The sequence below is a fragment of the Branchiostoma lanceolatum genome, chromosome 5 (assembly GCF_035083965.1).
Source record: "Branchiostoma lanceolatum isolate klBraLanc5 chromosome 5, klBraLanc5.hap2, whole genome shotgun sequence".
NCBI lineage: Eukaryota > Metazoa > Chordata > Leptocardii > Amphioxiformes > Branchiostomatidae > Branchiostoma > Branchiostoma lanceolatum.
In genome coordinates, this window is record NC_089726.1 from 3,291,494 (window position 1) to 3,314,015 (window position 22,522).

At 42.2% G+C, this 22,522-nt stretch overlaps 2 protein-coding genes across 7 annotated transcripts in view; both read right to left on the minus strand.

The window, feature by feature from the left end:
• The window catches only part of LOC136434444 (synaptophysin-like), a 14,496-nt gene extending 5,011 nt beyond the window's left edge, over positions 1-9,485 (minus strand). Inside the window, exons 1-6 of one of the 5 annotated variants that reach the window (XM_066427243.1) lie at positions 9,300-9,485; positions 3,971-3,991; positions 2,736-2,780; positions 1,342-1,407; positions 835-956; positions 158-356 (exon numbers count right to left, since the gene is read on the minus strand). In XM_066427243.1, the coding sequence (XP_066283340.1) occupies positions 158-356; positions 835-956; positions 1,342-1,407; positions 2,736-2,780; positions 3,971-3,991; positions 9,300-9,314 (468 nt within the window). In that variant the 5' untranslated portion in view covers positions 9,315-9,485. Of the gene's footprint in view, positions 1-157; positions 357-834; positions 957-1,341; positions 1,408-2,711; positions 2,781-3,970; positions 3,992-9,299 lie in introns of all 5 variants that reach the window. The other 4 variants (XM_066427241.1, XM_066427244.1, XM_066427242.1 and 1 more) reach the window with 4 other exon arrangements.
• Positions 9,486-11,061: 1,576 nt separating this feature from the next.
• LOC136434446 (cytochrome P450 2J2-like) lies at positions 11,062-20,839 on the minus strand. Of its 2 annotated transcripts, XM_066427248.1 has the most exons (11): positions 20,425-20,839; positions 18,774-18,966; positions 18,170-18,300; positions 17,306-17,403; positions 16,459-16,563; positions 15,440-15,459; positions 14,964-15,123; positions 14,409-14,532; positions 13,604-13,773; positions 12,413-12,564; positions 11,062-11,840 (listed from the first exon to the last, which is right to left on the minus strand). In XM_066427248.1, the coding sequence occupies exons 1-11, from the start codon at positions 20,596-20,598 to the stop codon at positions 11,659-11,661; spliced, it is 1,509 nt and encodes a 502-aa protein (XP_066283345.1). In that variant the 5' UTR covers positions 20,599-20,839; the 3' UTR covers positions 11,062-11,658. The 2 variants fall into 2 exon arrangements, with proteins under 2 accessions (XP_066283345.1, XP_066283344.1); XM_066427247.1 differs by lacking the exon at positions 15,440-15,459 and having other exon boundaries at positions 14,964-15,143; positions 20,425-20,838.
• Positions 20,840-22,522: the final 1,683 nt, after the last annotated feature.

A 22,522-nucleotide genomic window follows, 5' to 3' on the forward strand; every position in this document is an offset into this window, starting at 1 on the left:
ACTAATGAATATCTTCTTGTAAAGCCACTATTGTGTTTCCCCCAAAGAGTTCTCATCATTGGTTAACAAAGTTCTTTGTACACTATCAATATATCAACCTTGTCTGAAGTTCTATTTTCAAATGTCAGTACAAATTGACTAAGCTTTATCTACTTACTGCTTTAGACCACAGGTCCTTGTCTCCAAATTGACCTTCCACGAAAACGTAGATGGTTAGCGCTACCAGAGAGTACAAGAAGGCAAAGACCCCGATGGTCACAAAGTACTCTGCAGAGGAGTTTTCATTCCCGACCAGGGGGTAGACACTCTGGGTGGCGTTTTCGCAGAACTTGCTTGTCACTGGGACATCTTCTAGTCTGCAGTAAGACAATGGGGGAAATACATTCACAGTGTGAACTTGAAAAAAGTAAACACAACATATGACAAAATAGAACATTCTGCCACAAGAGACGAAAATGTAAATAGTTGATAGGTCACTGTAACATAGCTTTGGATATACATGTGGATCTAATGGATGATACTGTTTTTTTTTCAAACTAAACTAAACAAAACAAATCAAACAAGACAAACATATACAAAAAATGACTACAATATCTGTTTTTATAGAGATGAACAATTACAATCAACCATCAAGAAATAAAAACTTTAAAAAGCATTTCAATTTCAACAACCATGATAACTACATTCTGATTCTGTTGTTGAAGCTGCACAGGGAAAGAAAGGAAACAAACTCATAATTTTCAGTACCTACATTTGTACATGTACTTGTAGTTGCACTATATACGTATACAGTCATGTAGATTTGCAAGCAACTTCCTTACACTAAGAACCTACCGGTATGGATAGGAGTAATAAACGTCCACCATCTTTGGATCACTGCTGGAGTTGCAGGTCACGCTGAACTGGAAATGGCTTCCCCCTCCACTCGCAGTGGCAAACGCAAAGATTGCAAATATCTGAAACACAAAAGAACAAATCACTTGAATCTAAATCTGTACAAATTTGTTGTTTTATGAATATGAATCTGTACAAATTTGTTGTTTTATGAATACAGAACAGAGTGCAGAAATTCAGATAGTAGAGATCTTAATGACAACTCTCCAGAAAACGGATACTAACGTCGTAGAATGCCAAAGTCGATTCCAAAGTCAAAGAAGATGTGAAAGAACAAAAATGAGGAATCTATTATCCAGTATACCAATATATTACGTGTTTAGTTTTGTTCATCCTTTCTGACCAGGTAGATTCAATAATGAACGCTCGCATCTGTTTTGGTGTCCCCAGAGGATGTCATCCATATGTGTACATGACCTTTAAGTAAGAGTAAAAGGAAGGACTTACAAACTGCAACAACTTGAGGAATCCTCGAGGTTCCTTCACTACTCTCATGTTGGAGTTGGTCATCATCTGAAACACAAAAGGGACAAAGTCTTAACTATCTTAAGAGGTCAATGGAGAGTATGTGCGGCAGCCACATCTTTTTACACCATACCATACACTACACCATACAATGTATGTGTGAATAAGAGTTTGATCTGAGAAAACAACTTTACCATATGAGATTACACTTTGTACATTTAGCATGTTCAACATTATGATTTGAAGTCCTGGTTTCTAGCTTATTGCACTTAAAGTTGGGTTATGATATCCGGGTAGTGTAGAGGCTAGGGTAATTAGGGGGTCATGCAAAAAATCAAATCTGCATGTAGCTCTTAATTACGTGCCAGTACAGCATTGCTGTCATACACACACAAATGAGCTCTAAGGGTAAAATGAACCTTAAAAACCTTTAGATATTAGATATTTATTCTGTAGCTTGCAGTGAGGCAAACCAAGCTGTTCAGGGGATGTAGATATGATTGTCAATAAAAGTATTAAAACCAGAAACCTCTTGTTGTAAAATGATGTGGTTTTATTAATAAATCATACACTTGCACACGTTTTTCATTTAGCCTGATATTGAAGTTACCTGTTATGTTATATTGAAAAAAAAATGTAAAAGAAAAATGTAACATTACAATAAAAAAAAATGTTTACCCTTCGCTTGGAAGTTCATCTGTGCTGTAGAATTCATTATGAATAAGGATTCTTAAACTGCAATTGTCAACAGGAAAAAAAATTTTGACTGACCCAAATTTTTGACTGAGCCACAAAGGCAAAGACTGGTGCCATAGTACGGTCGTAAGATTAAACCAGTTAACTGTTCTTCATGTTGGCATTTGCAGTAAATATAAAAATCATAACATTTACACCCTTTGTGAGCACTCCCATTCCCCTGAAGCTTGGCACAGCCCGTAATCACAAAAATTATAGTTAAACCTAAACCTTGAGAGCAGGAGAGGACTGGAGGGGGGAAGTCAAGAGTCGTAGTCGAGTTCTCACCTCTACCAGGCTCCATAGGTTGCTCGAAAACTATTAGAAATTGGTCAAATAGACAGATAAAAATTGCCAGAAGAGTCAGCAGCTGCTGCAAAAGTAGTACAGTCCTGAAGTACAGTGTGAGGATGCAAACTGTACTGCCTAGTCTGGATGCCAGACCTCCAATATCTATCAAGACAAATTATGTTTTACCCAAGATCGGAGGTCTGGCATCCAGGCTATGTACTCTCTGACCAGCTGACTCTTCTAGCATGTTATCTGTCTATTTAGCCAATTCCTACTCTTCTTCGAGCGACCTGTGGAGCCTGGTAGAGGCTAGCGGAGTTCCTTACCGTCTGTATATTGACGCTGCTTACCTGGGGTTGAGCCAGGCCCACTGGGGACCCAGGCGTGCCCGCACCCTCATGAAGAAGCAAGGTTGGGAACTACTATTAGTTCATGTCAACACGCCACACACACAGAGAGAGATCTACAGAGACTACACATGCACTACGGAGGAGTGGAACTATAGCATGCAGATAGTGGTTACACTTACAGTTCAGTGTTGTAAAAAAAAAAAAACAGATATTAAACTCAAATAGTTTTACCTTTCATACAATTTCATTTTGATACGTAAATTATGATTGACTAGTTACCAGGCAAACAAACACATTAAATATAGAACATGTTATATTATTCAGCATTAACCTTCTCCCTGCTAGGTAGCCTTTTAGCACCGAGTTTGTATTGATTACATGGTTAAGGCAACAGGAAGAGGGTTAATGTAGCCCCTATAAGTTAAACATGTGCTTACTTAATCATTGCTATAATCATAAAAACCAAAAGTGTGTTTAAAAATCAACTTCATATTGCAAAATTGTATGCAGACTAGAAATTCTTAAAATGTGTCAATAGTATAATGAACTTGTGTGTTAAGCATCTTTATTGATATTTGCTGACTATGGGAATCAAATAATACTTGACTTAATATAATAGTACATTGTACATGTGAATTATGTCATAGGATTAAAAATCAAAGATAACAAAAAAAGTAGTTCATGGTGGCAATGTAACTGGAAGGAAATTATCTCATTCTCCTCAAATAAATCATATAAAATGTTATGGAATACTACTGAATACAAAATACAAGCAGTGATACATGTAGCTGTGTCAGGGGGGTTATATTCTAGCATCAGCTGAGAATAAGGATTGACAGAAGTATTTATGAATATCAGTTTGTGCTGTCAAAATGTCTATGAAAGCGGTACAGGAAAAAAAATTGACCAAAAGACAACAACAAGGCCAGTGTTAAAAGATAGGGGAAGCATTTGTACACGTCTTAACTTACAAGTTACACAATTCACAGAAATCTTAATATTTTCAATTTGCTGTTAAGTTAACATGGGCGTACCTTTCCAATTTCTTTATGACATGCAACATGACATCCCAATAGGGGCCGGGTGCTCTAATATACATGACATATCCATGCTTGCGGTATAACCATGCATTAATACGCCATGCGGTACTGTACATGTACATGACGTACAAATACGTGTACATACAGTCTCTACTCCACTCATGTGCGAAGGTTATACGGTAGAAAGAACGCTACCTGGTTAATCATGGAAGAGGCCTACGTTAGGAGAGGCCACCGGACGGTTCAGGTGTAAAGACACTAGGATTAGTCACAGTTCAATCAATAAAACAGTTCTTCCAGATATTGCATGCATTGGCAAGTCCAAGAAAGCATGCATCAAGTAATAGTATTGTCTTTCATATTTTCTTTACAAATCCCTTCATAAAAAACAAAGAGATCCTTAATTTTTAAATACATGGGACATGAGATCTTTATTCCTTTGGAAGTTTAACTTGAAAATCATTTAACTGAAGATTCTCTTAAATAATGAATGAAGTTGTAAATAAAACAAAAGTGTAGGAAGATGTACAGTGTAAACACCAAGAAAAGCCAGATAAAAATTGCTGTTGATAAAAACAAAAAAGTGTATCCCATGAACAATTTCATTAATCCGCAGTCAACTTAGGATCTTTATAAAATGACATCTAAAATGTTATGAATTTTTTTACCCTTAAGCCTAGGTTGTCTTACTGTTTTGATTCTGTGATATGCGTGACAACATATTCCAAATTTCTATGTATGTTCTGGGCCTTCTGGCGACTAAGACATATACATGGTATTCTAGGCATCCACAACTAATTACATGTACATGTATCTTGCAAATTTCTCCCTTGGCATTTCATTTCATTTCATTTTATTTATACAGGGCAAATACAACTCAGGCTGTGAAGCCTGTTTTTCAGGTATCCCTGATTTTACATATAAAACCACAACTACGACTAAGTGCACATAACAATAATAATCAATCAATAATAAAAGCCATGTTACATACAATACAGATTTCAGGTATCTTGCAATGTATTACCTTAGGAATTTTTCACAGTCATGTCATTCTGTTTCCTTTCACAGAAACCATACATATTCATGTACATGTACGTATAGGATCAGACGTACACATACAAATGTATGATGCATACATGAATATATAGAATGCAACGCGGTGTATTCCATATCGCCCGAGGTACCAGCCTGACCGTGGGTCGCAGCCAAAGGCCAGAGTGGGAGGGCTGTGATCCGAGGGTAACGCGAAATACACCATGTTGTACTCTATTTATGTCGTACCCAGTAAAAAGGCACACATTCAATGCGAAATGCACCAGAAATTGAGAGAAATTTGTGTCCTCCAACCAAAAATTGTAACAACATCAATTCCAACGTCTGAATCCGTTATTCGAATTTTGGACAGTGGAGTGCATTCAAGTCATTCACTTGTGCAATACGACTTCGAAGCCCGGGCAATACGACAAAATATATATGTTGTAAACCGGTCCAGAACACCCGTATTGAACGCTATCCCAGCCCAGGTACTCAAAGAAAAACCAACTCTGAATGCAGATAAACCAGAAACGTTTTTATGGCCCATCCACAAGAGCTTTGGGTGAGACAGTTAAGCTGTATCTGCTATAAAACCCAATTTGAGTCTAATAAATCCGATTTGTTTCTAGGCAGATACATTGACTAAGACTCAGGAGGCATATACATCAACGTCATATATATTACATTACGTGTATTTTCAAAATCCGGCTACATGTATGTTATAAATCGACTATATGGATTTTGTTTCCACACTAAAAATCTGGTATAATTTTTACACCGGTGTTTTTGGTTGCTGACTACATGTAGATGATATTTTCAACCCTGCAGTAGCAAAACGGAATGCAATATGACTGATAGTACAGACGTGGGGATCAGCTAACACAAGCAGGATAGAGACATGATGGACACATAAGTACTCAGCCTCAGGAAGGGAGGGGTATATGACTATATTTGGACATAACTGAGGACAGGAAATCAGCAGAAATAACCAAGGTGCACAGGAAAGATGTCTGTATCACAGGAAAGGGCAGGGAATATGGGTGACCCACACTTACGAGCAGATTCTCCAAGCTTTTACTACATTTTGCCATTTAGTACAAATGTGCTTTTACACTTTTCTGTAAACCAGTAGCTCGTAGAAGGAAATTGTTCATTTCAGGTGGTTTTTCAAAAGTAGGATTTGCCTTCTTGAAGTGCAGTCAAACCTTGTTGGGCAACCACCGGACGCAGGCAACTAGCTATATAGCTACAGTCACAAGTCAAGTACCATCCTTTTTTTTCATAATTAATCCCACCCTGTCCTCAGCAACCACCTGTCCTAAAACCCCCATCACAAATAAGAAAATCAGCTCGGCCGACGTGTTGGCCAGCTTCAAATGTGCAATGTCGATTACACGGGCTTCTGACGTTTCTAGAAAATCAAAGTTCATCCAAATATTGGCCTTTTACCAGGTTAGTCATTACTGACTTTGTCCATGTCCAAGAGATGGTACCATCTCATGGGGGATTTTTGGCTTTTAGTGTTCGACCGTAACCTGCTCTGGCGATTTTGAAATTCGGCGAGCTTCGGGCGATCTACAAATTCGGCCGACGCTCGCATGAATTGTGACGCCAGCTTAAGCAATGGTTTTTCCTCAGTCCCTTGACTGGATTGAGTGGTTGCCAAATCTAGGTTTGACTGTACATGTACATACATGTACTATCATGATATGGCATCCTTTGAAGATTGAATGGGTGTTTCATCACAGAGTCAGTGCGCTGAGAAAACAACATCACATAACGAGCTGCCTTTTGTTGTACATGTACAAGATAATTCACAGGGACAAGTGTGGAATTATCAGTTTAATAGCACATGACAGCAAAGGACTACTACTAATACGTACATGTATGTACAGCAAGAGTGTTTTGATTAATGGCTTACTAGCAGGTGGCCATTCTTTTCTTGTTTGACAAATAACACCCAGCCAGGTACATGATTTGAATTACAATGTTTTCCAGCCCCTATGGCTTCCACCATGTAATTTCAGTGACAACAGTATACTAGTATATCCTGCCTCCTCAAATAGGTCACACTATTGAAGTACTGAAGCCAATCACTTTTATAGTCGCTGTTTGACAATGACATATAACATCAAAGCAGAAAATGATTTAGTTTCGGAATCTGTGTGTGTGTTAGCTCTGGCAAAACCTTTAAGGGAAAATACATTTCATATTTTTGCTCAATCAAAGAGGCGAAAGGGAAAAACAAATTTGTAAGTCCAAATTTGTATATGTTGATAAACCGGTACCTTTGGCAAAAACTAGAATCAGAAGGGAAAATACATTCATCTTTTTCCTCAAAGAGGGGTGAAAGGCTATCTGTGTATCTGTGTTTATTGGACCCCAGACAGGGATTAAGTGATTTGTCCCTAATGCTCCACAGGTAGGCGGGAAAATCCATTAGTTCAGCAGGGACTGATCTTGGAAGACCTTGAAATTCAAATTACATCTCAGTGTAGATAGTCGCTTTCTTTCAACGCCAGGCATTCCATCATTTTATGGACGTTTAAAGCACAGAAGCATAAAGCTTGCCTTCTTATGACTTGTGGGAACGAAATTAAATCAGATAGCAGCACATTTTTCGAAAGTAAGATGATGTCAGTAGTTTACATGAATTTAAGAAAAGGAAAACACATCAAACCTCCCTAGAAATGACAAAATATATGTGAAGGGTTCAGTGATCTTAGTGATAATGACATGTGAATGTACATGAATTAGGGATTAAAAAGGATTTAAATAAACATTTATAACGTATGTCTATGTGGAAGACAATGGATTTCATCGTGTTTATTTCTTCTGTGCTAACATGATTTACTCACTCACTCACTCATCCTCTTGCACGTAGTATGACTTAACCATTCCCAAATATTTCCTTTCCACTAAGTAACTATCATATTCATAGATTTGGGATTTGGAATGCCTGCCATGGTCATTCTTAGCTTGGCAACTACTTAGTGATAAGACTATGTCTGGCTGGAAAACATCAGAGTCCAGTGTGGCTGTCAGTGTGACGTTGTGTATACGTGACGCTGAGCACATGTAAATCTGCTGCTTAATAATTCACACCAATCCCGGAATCTACGGTGTATCTGATGCTAGGCGGAGTGAGAGTACATGTGACCACAAGATACATACATGTATATCATCAGTATTATACTAGGCCAAGGAAAAAATGTTGTGTATCTAGTTAACAGACTCAACCTGGCAAAAACCTGCCGACCCCAGCCTTTTTTGGGGGGTCGACTGCTGGCAAGGGACATTATAAGATTTTCCATCTGATTGAAGTTCTGAAATATCTGGGTGGTGAAAAATCTATGTCGACACCCTGCATAATAGTGTATCTGTATAATTGAAAATAGAAATATGATTTTGAAAATACTGTACATGTAAATGCAGAAATGTTTGCGGTGGTCTAATGTTCATAGTCTTCACGGTACCGCAAAATTTTTTGCCTTCCTACCCCTTGTCTCAAACGTGAACTTAAAACCAACGTGAACACTCCATTTTCTCCCTACAGCTACATGTAGATCAAAATCACGCGAACTTAAATGCATCTACATCTGATGCATCCACCTTTACAAAGTGTCAATCTGAATTTGTTAATGTTAGTTCACCTCGGCCAAAAATTATCAAGAAGAAATAAAAGAGAACTCCTACCAACCGACCCTATTTGATTCAGAACTAGAATCAGAAACACAGCATTAACTTTCCTAGGCCCCAGAATAGATACTGGGTCAGGACTGCAAATTTGTTTGTGGGCTTAAGGCAAACAGACAAATTTGGGATCGCACAACATATGGAAAACTCGTGGTCTTCACGGCAAAATAGATATGGTTACAATGTTGATCTTGTCGTGTTTCTAATGCAAATAGTAAGGCCACTGCTGTCAAAATGTTTAGGTTAGGCCAGCGGACTGAAAAATCATCACTGTAACGTTTTGAATGTTACAGACCTTGATCAGAAGGTATTTTGTGCATATGTCGCGTCACCTAACATGTAAACACCTTACGGATTTATAATATCTTCAACAATTTGTTGAAGATATCTTACAATATAAGCCTCCTTGAATTAAGATTGTGGTTAGAATAAGTTGTAAATCCTCATAAAACCGCCGACATCCTTTTATCTTCACGTGATGTTGAGTAAAAAAAAGGAGGAAGCCAACACCCCCCTCCCTCCCCATAAAATATTCCTTATCCCGTGGCTTTGCATGGTCTAGTGATAACTTAATATCGTAAGATAGCGTAGAAAATTGCGTTTGTTTCCCTTGAGTATGATTTCTGACTGTGAAAACGTGATTACCGTTGTTTAGGCGGGCTCGGATCGACCTGTAATTCCTGTCAGCCGCCCCCGCCCCGACTAGTTCATGACGACAAACCACCAACCATTTTCGTATGCAGTCATCGTAATCGTGGCCGAATAAAACGTCCTGAAAACCGAAGTAACCTACCTCTGCGGGATCCATCTTCTACTTCTGTGGTCGGGGATTCCTCCTGGTGTGAAACAAAATCTGTACTGTGGTCAGAAGAGATTCTCAGAGCGGGAATTGTCACGAATGTTTCGGGGTTTAGTCGTCAGATCTTTGCTAAGCCGCCATTTTGGATCCGTCAAGGCCCCCGGCCCCGAGCGCTGGCATCAGCACGTAGTACAAGGCCCCATAGGTAACCTTTTATGCTGTGTGAAATTTCTACTGGTTTTGCCTTTGGGGCATAAAACACGTCATAGCTCGGTGAAATAAATGTTAGGCCTCGACGTGGAAATGCGTTTTCCATACTTAAAGTCCATCCGATAATCCTGGGTTAGATGAGTGCGTTACAACAGCCTCATTACTCACATGGGTACCTAGCTACTGGCTGAGATAATACAACCTGGTGAATTATTATTGTTATTATTATATCTCGATGGGATCCGATAGCTTTATATAACGCTGAGTATATATGCCTTGAATGAAACGTCCTATAGTGCAGCGTTACCATTCGTTTTGGAAAAATTATTTTCGTTTTTTTTTGTCATGTATTTTAATGCTACAAATCATAAAACGGAGAAATGATGTGTTACTTTCAAGAATGCGCAACATAGACTCAATACTCATGAATTGTTTGATCTTTTAATTCTCATTTAGATATTCAAGAATCCGAGATACTGTACAATATATGGCATTACTTTTTAAAGCAATGACTCTTAAAAAAGATTATGGAATCTTAGCTTCTTCGGTGCTAGTCACAAGTTTGGCAATGTACCGGCTGGCGGCCGCCATATTGGTGGAGTACACAGATCCAAGATGGCGACTGTTAATTCGGAACGCGCGTAATGACGACTTTGCACGCGTCTGTGACTCACTACTAAAGCGGGCGCTGAATGACGTCATGGTCACACGGCTGCCAACATGTATGTCACATATCGCGCCGTCATTGATTGTATCAGATCTGGCGAAGGACAGAAAATAGGCTTAATCTTAGTGTCTATCAGGCTCCACAGGTCGCTGGAAAAAGTAGAAATTGGCCAAATAGACAGATACATTACTCTTCAAGCAGAGGTTTTGCTCCGGCTGTTGTTTTTTTTGCGTGTTTTTAAGGCGTTTTTGTTTTGGCTTTAATTTTTCCCTTTTATTATGTCGCCAGGCTTGGAGCCAAACCTCTGCTTGAAGAGTAAGATAACATGCCAGAGCACCCTGGAGTACCGGCCGGCCATGGTGGAGCTAGTATTGTTTGCGACCTAACGTTATATTTAGGGGGTTTGTGAGGGTTCGCCTTCCTCTTTGAAGTCCACTACTCGCTATCTGATATGTTCCAAGTGATGAACTTGTCCTTTTATTGCTTCCCTTGCTTCGCAAACTGTACCGTCCCGTCCGGATAACTCCTCGTGCATGTTATAAGTCTATTTGGTCAATTTCCACTTTCACAGCGGCAGGTCTGGTATACGCAGTCGAAGACGTACAGTCAGTTGTTACTCCACTTCAAAACAGGTGTTCACAAAAGTACTTCACACTTTCTTTGTGGTCGCCAATGGGTTCAAAGTGCCACTTGACGACAGATGCTAATGTTCATGAGGTGTTTTGTACGCAGTAGTGCGAGTAATTGTAGCACTTATGTAGTTAGTGCTTAATAACTTAATAATGATTATGTAATAATACTGTGTTATATATCATCCAAAAATAGATCGTGTCAGTTTGACATTGCCTGTTGTGCCCTCCAAAGTACACCAAACAGCGGTAGCATTTCCAACAAGAGAAAGATAGCTTTATTAGTAACAGAGACCTACAATCTTACCTTGATTTAAACTATTTTTATTACAAAAAATATTGTATCTTACTTTGGAGTTCAGTATGTTATAGATTTGATGATGTCATTTCAATAGATTTACCCAAGGGCGTCAGATGAGTATAAAACACCGGCTTATGATTTCATGATTCGCATAAGTTACCAAAATTGCAAAACGTACCATCATAATAATCGTGCAATTGATAAACTTTAAGTACAAAATCATTCTATTGTATACTAGTAGTAAGTATGCTGATGATTAACGTTAATGAGTTCGTGTATACAAAATTAAGTTTCCTTTTTTGTGTGTGGACTAGATCTATACTGTAAATGCATTTATGTTCGCGTGGTTTTTATTTGCGCTAGGGAGAAAATAGAGTGTTCGCGGTGGTCTTAATTTTAGCGTTTGAAACAATAGTAGCGCTACAGTCATAGGTGGGCAAAAGGTTTCGCGGTGGTTTTAAGTTCGCGCTGAAAGTTCACCGCGAAAACCGCGAACATAAACACACCGCGAAGATTTCTGCATTTACAGTATATGCATCTTTAAATCTAATCTCGTGGAATTGCCACGATGTTGTGACACTGCGGTGCGTGAGTCACTCCCATCGTTCCTTTGAGGGACGGCACAGGAGCGCCCTCTGGCAGTTTGAGCTCGAAGTTCTGCAGTAGCGTGATGACGAATATCAGAATCTCCACAGTGGCCAACTGCTGGCCCAAACACACTCGGTGACCTGAATGTGAATGAAAATATTAAGATCTAGAGTTATAGAAAGTCGAAGCCATGATAAACTCTGATACAACAACAAAAATAAAGAGCTTGGCCTCGAGACAACATCATATCATCATATGGCGAGAAAAAGAATATATTTCTTCCCCTGGGTATCGTTTCTACTGCAGAAAATATTGAGCTTTGTCTAGGAATTCTCTTGCCTTTTCAAATGTGGAAAGGGACTTATTATATTGTCTGTTTGTACGCCAAGTCTACATCAGAGTCCATCATTTTTGTCATTGTTGTCTTATTTATTTCCCAATTTCTACTCCCCTCCCATATAAAAAGTCACAGAGATTCAACTTATCAAACAGGCTTGACCTACAACAGGGCAAAGGGAAGAGGGGAAGGCCTAGGAACAGCTGGAGGAGAGATACGGAGGAGGAGAGGAAAAGCATCAGCAGTAGCTGGCAGGACCTGAGAAAAAAGGCCCAGAGACGAGTCCAGTAGAGGAGCATCATCGGTGGCCTATGCGCTGACAGCGGCGAAGGGCCCAAGTAAGTAACTTAGTAGGTGATCTGATGCCTGACGTACCAGTAGAGAACGGAATGAACCCCTCGGGCTTGTAGAACTTGCCGCTGTCGTCCAGGAACCTACCAGGGTCAAACTTCTCGGGGTCGGGCCAGCGCAGGGGGTCGTGGTGCACCGACCACAGGTTTACAAACAGGATCCAGTCTTTAGGAATGCTGCAAAATGAAAATGAGATGAGATATCGATGTCATGTGCACACAACCATTTTCTTTGCCTTTTCTAGCCTGGAGTCCAGCCTTGTTTAAGCTTTGGCCCGCTGCCCCATATCCGCTAGCCTACTCCAGGCTATAATTTCGTCTTTCCGCAATGTGGCAATGTCTATTGAAAATAGCACGTTACAATCCGAAGGCCAGACTGTTTGCAGAGCCTACACAGGCCAGCTCCCTAGAGCCAATGAGTGGGAGATCGAGCTGGCTTGTGTAGGTCCTGTGTAAGAGCAGTGCATCTGGCATGCAGGCTTAGCACCTTCTCGTGCATTTCAAAGTGTGGCAAAACAACGTTTCCTTTTTAATCATCCTGGTCTTGCACGGCCGGGATGTTAGTACAATGAGTGCTACCGCTGTCATGCTGTCCTTTCTGGAAAAGTGACCATCAGTCGACATGATGCTCTTTCACATTACGCAATACGCAGATTTCCTACTCTCCAAGCAGAGGAGGGGTTCCGGCTGGTTTTTGACGTGTTTTTAGGCGTTTTTGTCGGGCTTTCTACTTTATCTTTTTTTTTGTTGGGGTTTGAAGAGACAAAAAGAAATGATAAAGTAGAAAGCCCGACAAAACGCCTAAAACACGTCAAAAACCAGCCGGAACCCCTCTTCTGCTTGGAGAGTACAGCTTTCCTTTTACCCCTCAAATTCATACAAAGAAACGGACAGAGTGACGACATACCCAAGTTTTAACATTCATATCAGCGCCACCACTGAACTAAAAAGTACACTGACGAGTTAGATAATTAGATTATTGTAGAAAAAGATACGATATGTATTAGGTAATATGATTCTATGTACAGTATATGTTGTTTTGGTTTTGTATCATTCAGTAATTTGCGCAACTTTTTAAAGTAACTTTTGTTGTAACTTTGAGTAGATGCAAAGCCCAGGGCACACTGAAAAACGGCTTTTAGGCGATATGTATCCGGGTAAATTAAAAAAAATGAACAATGAATTCTTTGTTGAAGAACGCAGAATTCGGACTCACTTGTATCCGTTCAGGGTGGTGTCGTTGCTAGTGGCCCGGGGGATGCCGAGGGGCACGACGGTGGCGATCCGCTGCACCTCCGCCAGCACGGCTTCCGTGTAGGGCAGCTGACTGCGGTGGGACACGGACGGCGGGCTCCTCCCCAGGACCTGGTCTATCTCCTCGTACACCTGGGGTAAGGAGAATCGGTCACGTTAACTGGAAATAGCTTATTGTAAAGGGCTCGGTCACATAGACGTCATGCGTCTGTGTAGGGCAGCTGAGTGCGGTGGGACACGGACGGCGGGCTCCTCCCCAGGACCTGGTCTATTTCCTCGTGCACCTGTGGTAAGGAGAAGCGGTTGCGTTATCTGGAAATAGTTAATTGTTAAGGGCTCGGTCACATAGACGTCATGTGTCTGTGTAGGGCAGCTGACTGCGGTGGGACACGGACGGCGGGCTCCTCCCCAGGACCTGGTCTATCTCCTCGTGCACCTAGGGAGGGGAGAAGCGGTTGCGTTATCTGGAAATTGTAAAGGGCTCGGTCACGTCGCACGATCGTCACACGTCATGGCCGGTATAGCTGTGCACGTGCCCTCTGAAATTCAGCCGTCCTGTTACGTGCCCGCGGTCGTATGTTAAGAATGCGTACCTAAATCCACGTTCAGGTTCAGGTCCAGATTCAGAGGTTTATGTTCAGGTGGGGGGTTGGGGTCGACATTGGCTATGGTGAGCAGTTATTATGATAGCAGATGATAAGACTAGGGTTATGGCATTGAGAAATTCACAAAAAGGCGGTTTGATATCTTCGATGTCTTGTTCTTACCTTGCGTTGCACGTCCGGGTACACCACCATGTAGAACAGGACCCAGCGGATTGTCGTGGCAGTCGTCTCCGCCCCGGCGAAGAACATGTCCCTCATGATCTGTAGCAGCTGGTCTTCCTTAAACCTGACAAGGCGGCAAGGCGGTCTTGTGGTTAGGGTTGTTGACTCAGAATATACGATTTCTTGGTTCGAGGAGGAAGAAGGCTACGGTTGGGCTCCACCTTCCAATACCTTGTCCTAGAGGCTGTGGACCTCTCTACCACTAAAAAATCATGGCCATAGCTTAAGCATGTCCAGAATATGAGATATCAAAATCGGTAGTTCCGCTGCAGTAACATAACAAATTTAGAAAAATCTAAAAACTAACTAATAGTATCATACTAATATAAACAATCTTAAAACATACCTAATCTCAAAATCTAGTCAATTCGGGGTATTTCCAAGTTATCGTGTCCACACACACACAGACGCGCGCACACACAGGCACACACACACATATACAATACACACGCGCGACCGAAAACATAACCTTCTTATTGAAGGTACCAAACGAACCTGGTCCCCTCCACGCCCTCCTGCTTCTGTATCTCCAGCAGGTACGCGTCGATGAAGTCCCTGAGGTCGTTCGGGTCGAAGCTGGCCTTGTGCTTGTCCAGCTCCTCCCGCAGGTAGCCCATGATGGACAGGAACTTCTTCATCCACGGCTTCAGGCGACCTTCCCAGCCGGGGATGTACCTAGGGGGAAGGAGCAAAGAGTTTAGAAAAATCCGTCATTGACTGAACACAAGTCTAGTCATGTTGCACTTAAGCCCTGACATATGCTAGGGTCACATTTCCAAGCCGGTTCCCGGCCGGGCAGTTTACGGAAACAAAAAGTGTGATATAAAAGACCACAAAGCGCACAAACGTCAAAAATATTAATAATGGGCATAATTTGTGTATATTTCTTGTCATACACTTTCATTTTTCGTTCCCGCAAAGAGCCCGGCCGGGCCCTGGTTTGAAAATGTGACCGTAGCATTACAGGCGACCCTCCCAGCCTGGGATGTACCTGTGGGGAAAAGGGTTTTAAGAAATCCCTCATCGACTGAACACAAGTCTAGTCTTGTCGCGCTGAAGCCCTGTCATACAGGCGCCCCTCCCAGCTGGGGATGTACCTGGGGGGAAGGAGCAACGGGTTTTTAGAAATCCCTCATCGACTGAACACAAGTCTAGTCTTGTTGCACTTAAGCCCTGCCATATGCTAGGGTCACATTTCCAAGCCGGTTCCCGGCCGGGCAGTTTACGAAAACGAAAAGTGTGATATAAAAGACCACAAAGCGCACAAGCATCAAAAATATTAATCATGGGCATAATTTGTGTATATTTCTTGTCATACACTTTCATTTTTCGTTCCCGCAAAGAGCCCGGCCGGGCCCCGGTTTGAAAATGTGACCGTAGCATTACAGGCGACCCTCCCAGCCTGGGATGTACCTGTGGGGAAAAGGGTTTTAAGAAATCCCTCATCGACTGAACACAAGTCTAGTCTTGTTGCACTTAATTAAGCCCTGTCATACAGGCGACCCTCCCAGTCTGGGATGTACCTGTGGGGAAGGAACAAAGGGTTTGAAAATGCCTCATCGACTGAACACAAGTCTAGTCTTGTTGCACTTAAGCCCTGTCATACAGTCGACGGGCTTAGGCCGTCATTGTTGATCGTTACAATTTAGAAATCGCAATAGACTCGAGTGTAGTTTGCAGTTGAAAATCTTCCCCACCACACTGCATGGAGGGGACTCAGAGATCTGCCAACGTCGACCGATGTCTAAAATCGGGAAAGAACACACTGGCGCACTCATACAAAGTTGCAGCCTAAAATTAAGCAATGACAGGGAACATAAATTAAGACAAAATGGTGCAATCGTATAGCCTGGAGTCCGCTACCCGCTTTAGTAAGCTTGGGTAGCGGACTTAAGCTAATAAGGCTGGACTCAAGGCTAGCAATCGTATGGCCATGAAAAGATTTACATCTCATATAATGAATCGTTTATAAAAAATGGTTGTTAGATACCTGGTAAAAGGAATGAAGTTCTGCGGAACGGCGAACACGTTCGTGGACACCATATAGTCTAGCGCGTCCATCATGCGCTGGAACAGAGGATCGTCATACTCCCACCTGTACCGGGGCAGAGTGGTGGTCTTAACATAGATACATGCATTGTTTATTGTTTATCTTATTCGCACAACAAGAAAAAACATGATACGATAAACAATAGATAAACAACAGGAGAAAAAAAACGTATATAGCCTATACTAGGCCCCTCCTCTATACCAATCAAAATCAATTATAATCGATAGATAATAGTAGAGCAAAGTAATACATAGAATATGATAACGATAGATGAGAATAATCAAATTATCAATGGTGTAGATTAAGATAAGATAAGAACTGGACATATGAGGCTACTACAGGGGGCTAGGATGGCTTATGAGATGGGTTCTCAGGGTACTTTAAACGTCAGAAAATAGGAGATTTTTTGTATATTTATATTAGCTATAATCAACGGAATTCCTTGGCCTTTCGCCTATGGTTATATGTAGTAGTTCGTTTCATCTGTATCTGCATTAATAAGGCCATTATAGCACTTTCTCAAGGGACAAGGCGAAAACTATCACTGATAGCATATAGCTATAGATATGCAGACAAGATTCTTGATTCGATGGTAAAGTGACCATCAAAAAGGGGACGTGGCCATAATAGTACTCAAGTAGTCCTTATGCTCAGGTGGTCACCGGTGCAGGTCTGACTGCATAACATTCAACAACACACGTTTTCTCAAGTTTCACTCTACAGTAGTTAAGGGGAAGCGGGGTTTTAAACACCTTAGATTTGGACACAGTTTACAAGTAAGTCTTACCTGTCTCCGAACACGATGTTACAGATGACGTTAGCGACGGCGTTTTGTAGCAGCCGATGTGTGCTGAACGGCTGTCCGTCAAACTTAGCGATCTCTGACTGTGGAAAAAGCAAGGATGAAAATAGCTGTAAGACAATCGTCGTATGAGTTTGAGCGTATAGCAACTCCAACTACTTGACAACAATTGTAGGATACTAAACTTCTGTGTACGCTCGTAAGAGACTAGAATATGTAGTATGGGGTAAGACTGTATACATGTACAGTCTGAAAACATATCACATGCGATTAAAAGGAGCAGATCGAAATCAAGTACTCAAGACATTAAAAAGTACTGAGAATAACGAGAATCGAATTCACTTTGATATCAGATGTCTCTATAACAGTATTGCCCCTGTCCTTGGTGATGAACAACTCTTCCGACATTATTACCTTATATTACTTTATATTCTAAGACATACTGATAGTAGACAGAATCGAACGACCGTTGAAGTCAGATACAGCACAACAGTAACGCCCCTGTCCTTGGTGCTGAACAACTCTGCCGGTGAACTGTAGGGAACAACTACATGCCGTTATGCCGTGGTGCTTCAAACGTTGAAACATACGTATACTCATAAGAGAATACAGAGACGTGTATGCCTGTCGTTGACATGTTGAGCTTTCTAGTACATTCATCAACCATTCGATATATTAAAAAATTTTGTCAGATTTTGAATTACCACAGCTAGTCTTAACCTTTTAAATACTTAGCACCATTTCTTCACTCATACACTATGTGCAATCCAAGTGTTTGCTCTTTTTTTTTCTAACACTGTACATGTAGGGTTCAACTGTATGACATGAATGACACGAGTTTCTCCCTACCTGCAGCGCCCGGGATTCCTCGACGATCTTGCCCTCTATGCTCCGCTTGCCGAAGCCGAAATCGCGCAGGCTCATGAGGGTGAACTTCCGCTGCTCCTTCCAGAACGGGCCGTACGGGGCGAAGATCACACCTGGAAGGATCGACAATTATCCAATTTGAGTTCCTTTTTTTTTATACTAATTGGTCTGTATCTGTATCTGTATCTGTGTCTGTGTCTGTGTCTGTGTCTGTGTCTGTATCTGTATAGCCGGTATAACCGCCCGTTGGTGTTACACACCGGCTTCAAGCACGTCACGAACAAGACCGGAAGGCCACTTCAAGGCTATGTTTACATGAATAGGAGTGTAAAAGCATCCTTTCTCCCTAGCTGGCCCGAAGTCAGAAATATGATGGTTGACCAGCTCAAATTGTCACTAAGAGCGAAGAATGATTGAAGACAATAGGAGAAGCAGGGATTACGAAGGCTGCTCGGGGAATGCTCTATCCCATTTAGGTTGGAATAGTTTTGATTGGCTCTTCCTTTCGAATTCTGCTTGCTTGCGTGCCTGGGAGCAAGCCAAAAGGGAGAGACAACGGTTATTACAGAGGATGGTACCAACTCACCTTTGCCGCCGTCCGAAACCTTGTCGATGAAGTAGATGAATGTTGGCCTGCCGGAGAAGTCCTCGGCCTTCCCCACGAAGGCCTTGTGCACCGTCTCGTACCCGTTCAGCACCACGGCGTCCCTCTGTCCGAGCCGCACGTGCAGGACCGGACCGTACCGCTGCGCCCAGCGGGTGTACACCAGGTGAGGGTCCTACAGAGGTGGGCATGACCAAGAGACACGAAACTATCATTCTGTGGTACTGGACTAATTCGGCAGAGGGACACGTTTCATTTTCTAGACGTCTGACTGAGAATCTTCTCCTTCACTATTTAGGGAGTCCGTGGATGCTCCGCTGGGATTTAGACATCTGAAAGACTATTTCCATGTGCTTTGAGAGGCTATGGCATGAGGCGTCAAGGGTTTTTTTATGACACGGGGCGCAGTTTCGAGCGCTGGAAGTAGCCTCACATGAATCCAGCCTGTGTTACACCATCTCTCGCTGTCAGGGGCTGATTGGGCCTCTTCCCCCCACGGGCCTGACCTTGAAGGGCTGCTAGAAGCATGATTTAGTGAAGCTAGTGCTCCAATGGGAAATCTCGGATTTCTTACCCTCTAAAAAGCTATCTATACCGCAGAGGGACACAGTAACTTTTAGTGTTGGGGGGGGGGGGTTGTTTAACATTGTTGTTGTGTTTTGAGGGGCGTTACCGTGACACAACCATGTACAAACAATAGACTAAAAAAACTTTAAAGTAATAGATAGATCCCGAGATCTGGGTTACTTAGTGGATTTGGTACTGCTCCGCCCACCCGAGGAGTTGTTGGCTCCCGAGGGCGAAGCCCGAGGAATGAGGGGCGGAAAGTGTATAGAACTAGGTGAGAATCCTGTAATGATTAACACTAGTACTGCTACTGGGAGCGCATATATTTATTTAATTGTTAATGTTAGGCCTGTTTTTCTTCTACGACTCTTCTGTGTGTTTTGAGGGGCGTTACTTCGTGAACACGTTTGACACAAAACACTTACAAAGGTGCACTGTCTTCAGTCATGAAGCTTTTTTTTTCAAGGACGGGTTGCACCATAGCGGAGTGGTGAAACCTAACTGGTGCACGTCATTGTACGAGTAGGAAATGAATATTCATTTGGCCTGAGGACGTCAATCTTTGTCTTGTTGACAAACAAAACTATTCGCCTCACATGTCCCGAACCCCGGAACTCCCGTCGTAGCCTGTGACAGTGTGACCGTAGGTAGCATTTCAAGTTAAGTTAAGTCCAGTCCAGTCAAGTTAAGGCTGTCTAAGTAACACTGCCGGTCACACACTGTGCCACTGTTTGTGCTTACAATTGCATCGCATAGTGATTACAAGTTACCAAACGATAAGAAAACGGAGGAGATTAGAAAATAAAAGGGGCCAAGCAGAAACCGTATAACTGAGGTCGCGTAGGTATAAAGTGACCGCTCGTGCATAAAATCATACCACCGAAACCGCACACACATATGGTCAATCGATCCCTTCTATAAACATCCAAAGTGTCAGAGGTCCTGTCCGTACGTAAAGGCAACTATGTACATACTACCAACTTACGTTCAGCACTGCAACGACATTCGTTTAATCGTATTAAGGGCAAGGCCGTGGGGTTTTCACAACAAACGTAGATTCACTCACCTTATAAATATGAGGAATGTTGCCGAGTATTGGCCATTTCCAGTGGCCCGGCGGGTAGTTCTTCCCCCTCCGGACGAACCACAGAACACCAAGGAACGACACCAGCAGAACCAGGATCGTCTGGAGGTCTAGAAACGTCTTGGTTCCGGACACGACGTGCAGAAGGAGCGACATGACTAGACTTAACTTAAGGAGGTCACGCCTCACAAAGCTCCTTCCCAAGCAGCATCGTTCTGTATTGTAGAGCTTCTTATGAAGCAGCTCGCGGTGGAAAGACCGGTAGTGTTGTTTCTTGTCGATCGGTCTTGTTGTGGCTTTTGTACTCAGGTTTTTGCTGAGTAATGGCTAGACCGCTGTGTGTGTCTAGATCTTGAGGGTGTCCCAGCTGATCGTAGTCACGTCACCGCTGGATACTGAGACTAGCTACGCCCGGGGGGGCGGACCAAAAAGCCTGAGGCCAGAGGTATCCGTGTGTAAGAGGGTGGCGTTTTCTTGTCTTTCCCGGATCAACAGTTTCAGCAAATCCTTTACGATGGAATTCAGGTTTATATACAACTGTTATTTCAGCAACCTCAAGGCGTCTATTTTCCACCCTCCCTCCCCTAATAAACTTTGTTCTGGTGGTATGCCCCGACTGAGCCATACCAGTGTGCAATCCGACCTCTAAGTCAACAATCCTCAGAGGTCAGCGGGTCGCGTCCTTCACAACGTTTGTCACGGCGTTCTTTCAATATACCAAATTTGTATAGGTCCTTCCCTAATATGTATGCATAAAGCATGGTATTTATTTAGAAAGCTAAGGCGTGCATTGTATGGTTCATGGTCATAGCGCGCTGATATATTAAAAAAACGACCACCTGTCACGCCCTCCGATTCTGAATTAGTTTTGAATATTTGTTTTACGACAGAGTATACACTCAAGTCGACCTGTTTTTCAGGTAGATAACCTTGCGCGTAGGTTAAAAAAACAGCAACAGTGTTACCAGAGATTTGCGCTTGCGGATCCTAGCTTTTTCTGATTAGGTGTGATTTGCTGATTAGTACGCATCTCAACATTTCAAGTCCGTAAAGGTCAAGGGCGATGCCATGTACTAGCTAAATGAACGAACCAGCTACAAAACATGTGAAAATGTAGGAGGTGACCATACATTATCAAATGGACGGTTCATACAATTGTATATCTATGTCTTTCTGCATTTCAGACGATTTGCTTCGTCCGAAAGTTCCTGGTAAAACTTGTTCGACTTTTCACCCACCCTCTACCATTCCCGGTCCGCCCCTCTGAAGGAACACAGACATGTCGTAACCCCCCAACTATGACCTGCAGGACGTGTACAGTACAGTCCCGGGCGCTTTCAACGCGCCCAAATGCCACAGGGATCACATTGCTCAAGTATTTGCACATGTCCCTGACATTTTGAATCCATATACTGACGCAGTTTGCCACCAGCCATGTGTGGGACGTTATTGTCGCTCCGGTGCTTCCGTTGAACAAAAACGGTTACAAACTGAGTAAACTGCTCTGCTTTTTGATCTCTGAGATAAAGCAGACTGATGATATGATTTGAGTTATTGTTTCCAACCCCGGCACGTTTTCCCATGCAGACTAAAATCAAAAACAAGCTATGCAAACAAAAATATTTGCTAACTAAGTTTCGTACTAGCTAGCTGCAATCAAAACGTGATGCTGTAAAATTGACCGCACGGTCAATAACCGTATGGTCAGTCACCGTACGGTCAAAACGGGCCTGAACTGTCAAACTCGGACAGCGGACCTTTCCAACGTCCCTGACCTTAATCCGTCTACAGATTTATATACATTCATTTCAAATTGCCCCTTCTACGATCACGAAAGAAATTAGCCGTTTAAAGTGGCCACCAAATTCCATCCTAATTTCTCCACCTTTACAGACAGAAAGAAAACTACTCTGTTTTATTAACATCACACCGGAAAACCCACACATTACAGAAAAAGTGGGATCATTCGTCTTCCACTGTACATGTCTTGGAAAAAGAATTCGAACCCAATAAGTTAGAATTTAGTGTCAGTATCTAAACTAGAATAGTCACATGCTACATTGTTCCTCATTGTCTGTCT

Coding starts and splice junctions, on each gene's coding strand:
- LOC136434446 (XM_066427248.1), bottom strand. CDS start 20,598: ATGTCGCTCCTTCTGCACGTCGTGTCCGGAACCAAGACGTTTCTAGAC. Junction 18,967..20,424: donor ACATTCCTCATATTTATAAG/GTGAGTGAATCT, acceptor CCACCTCTGTAG/GACCCTCACCTGGTGTACAC. Junction 12,565..13,603: donor ACCACCCTGAACGGATACAA/GTGAGTCCGAAT, acceptor TTCATTTTGCAG/CATTCCTAAAGACTGGATCC.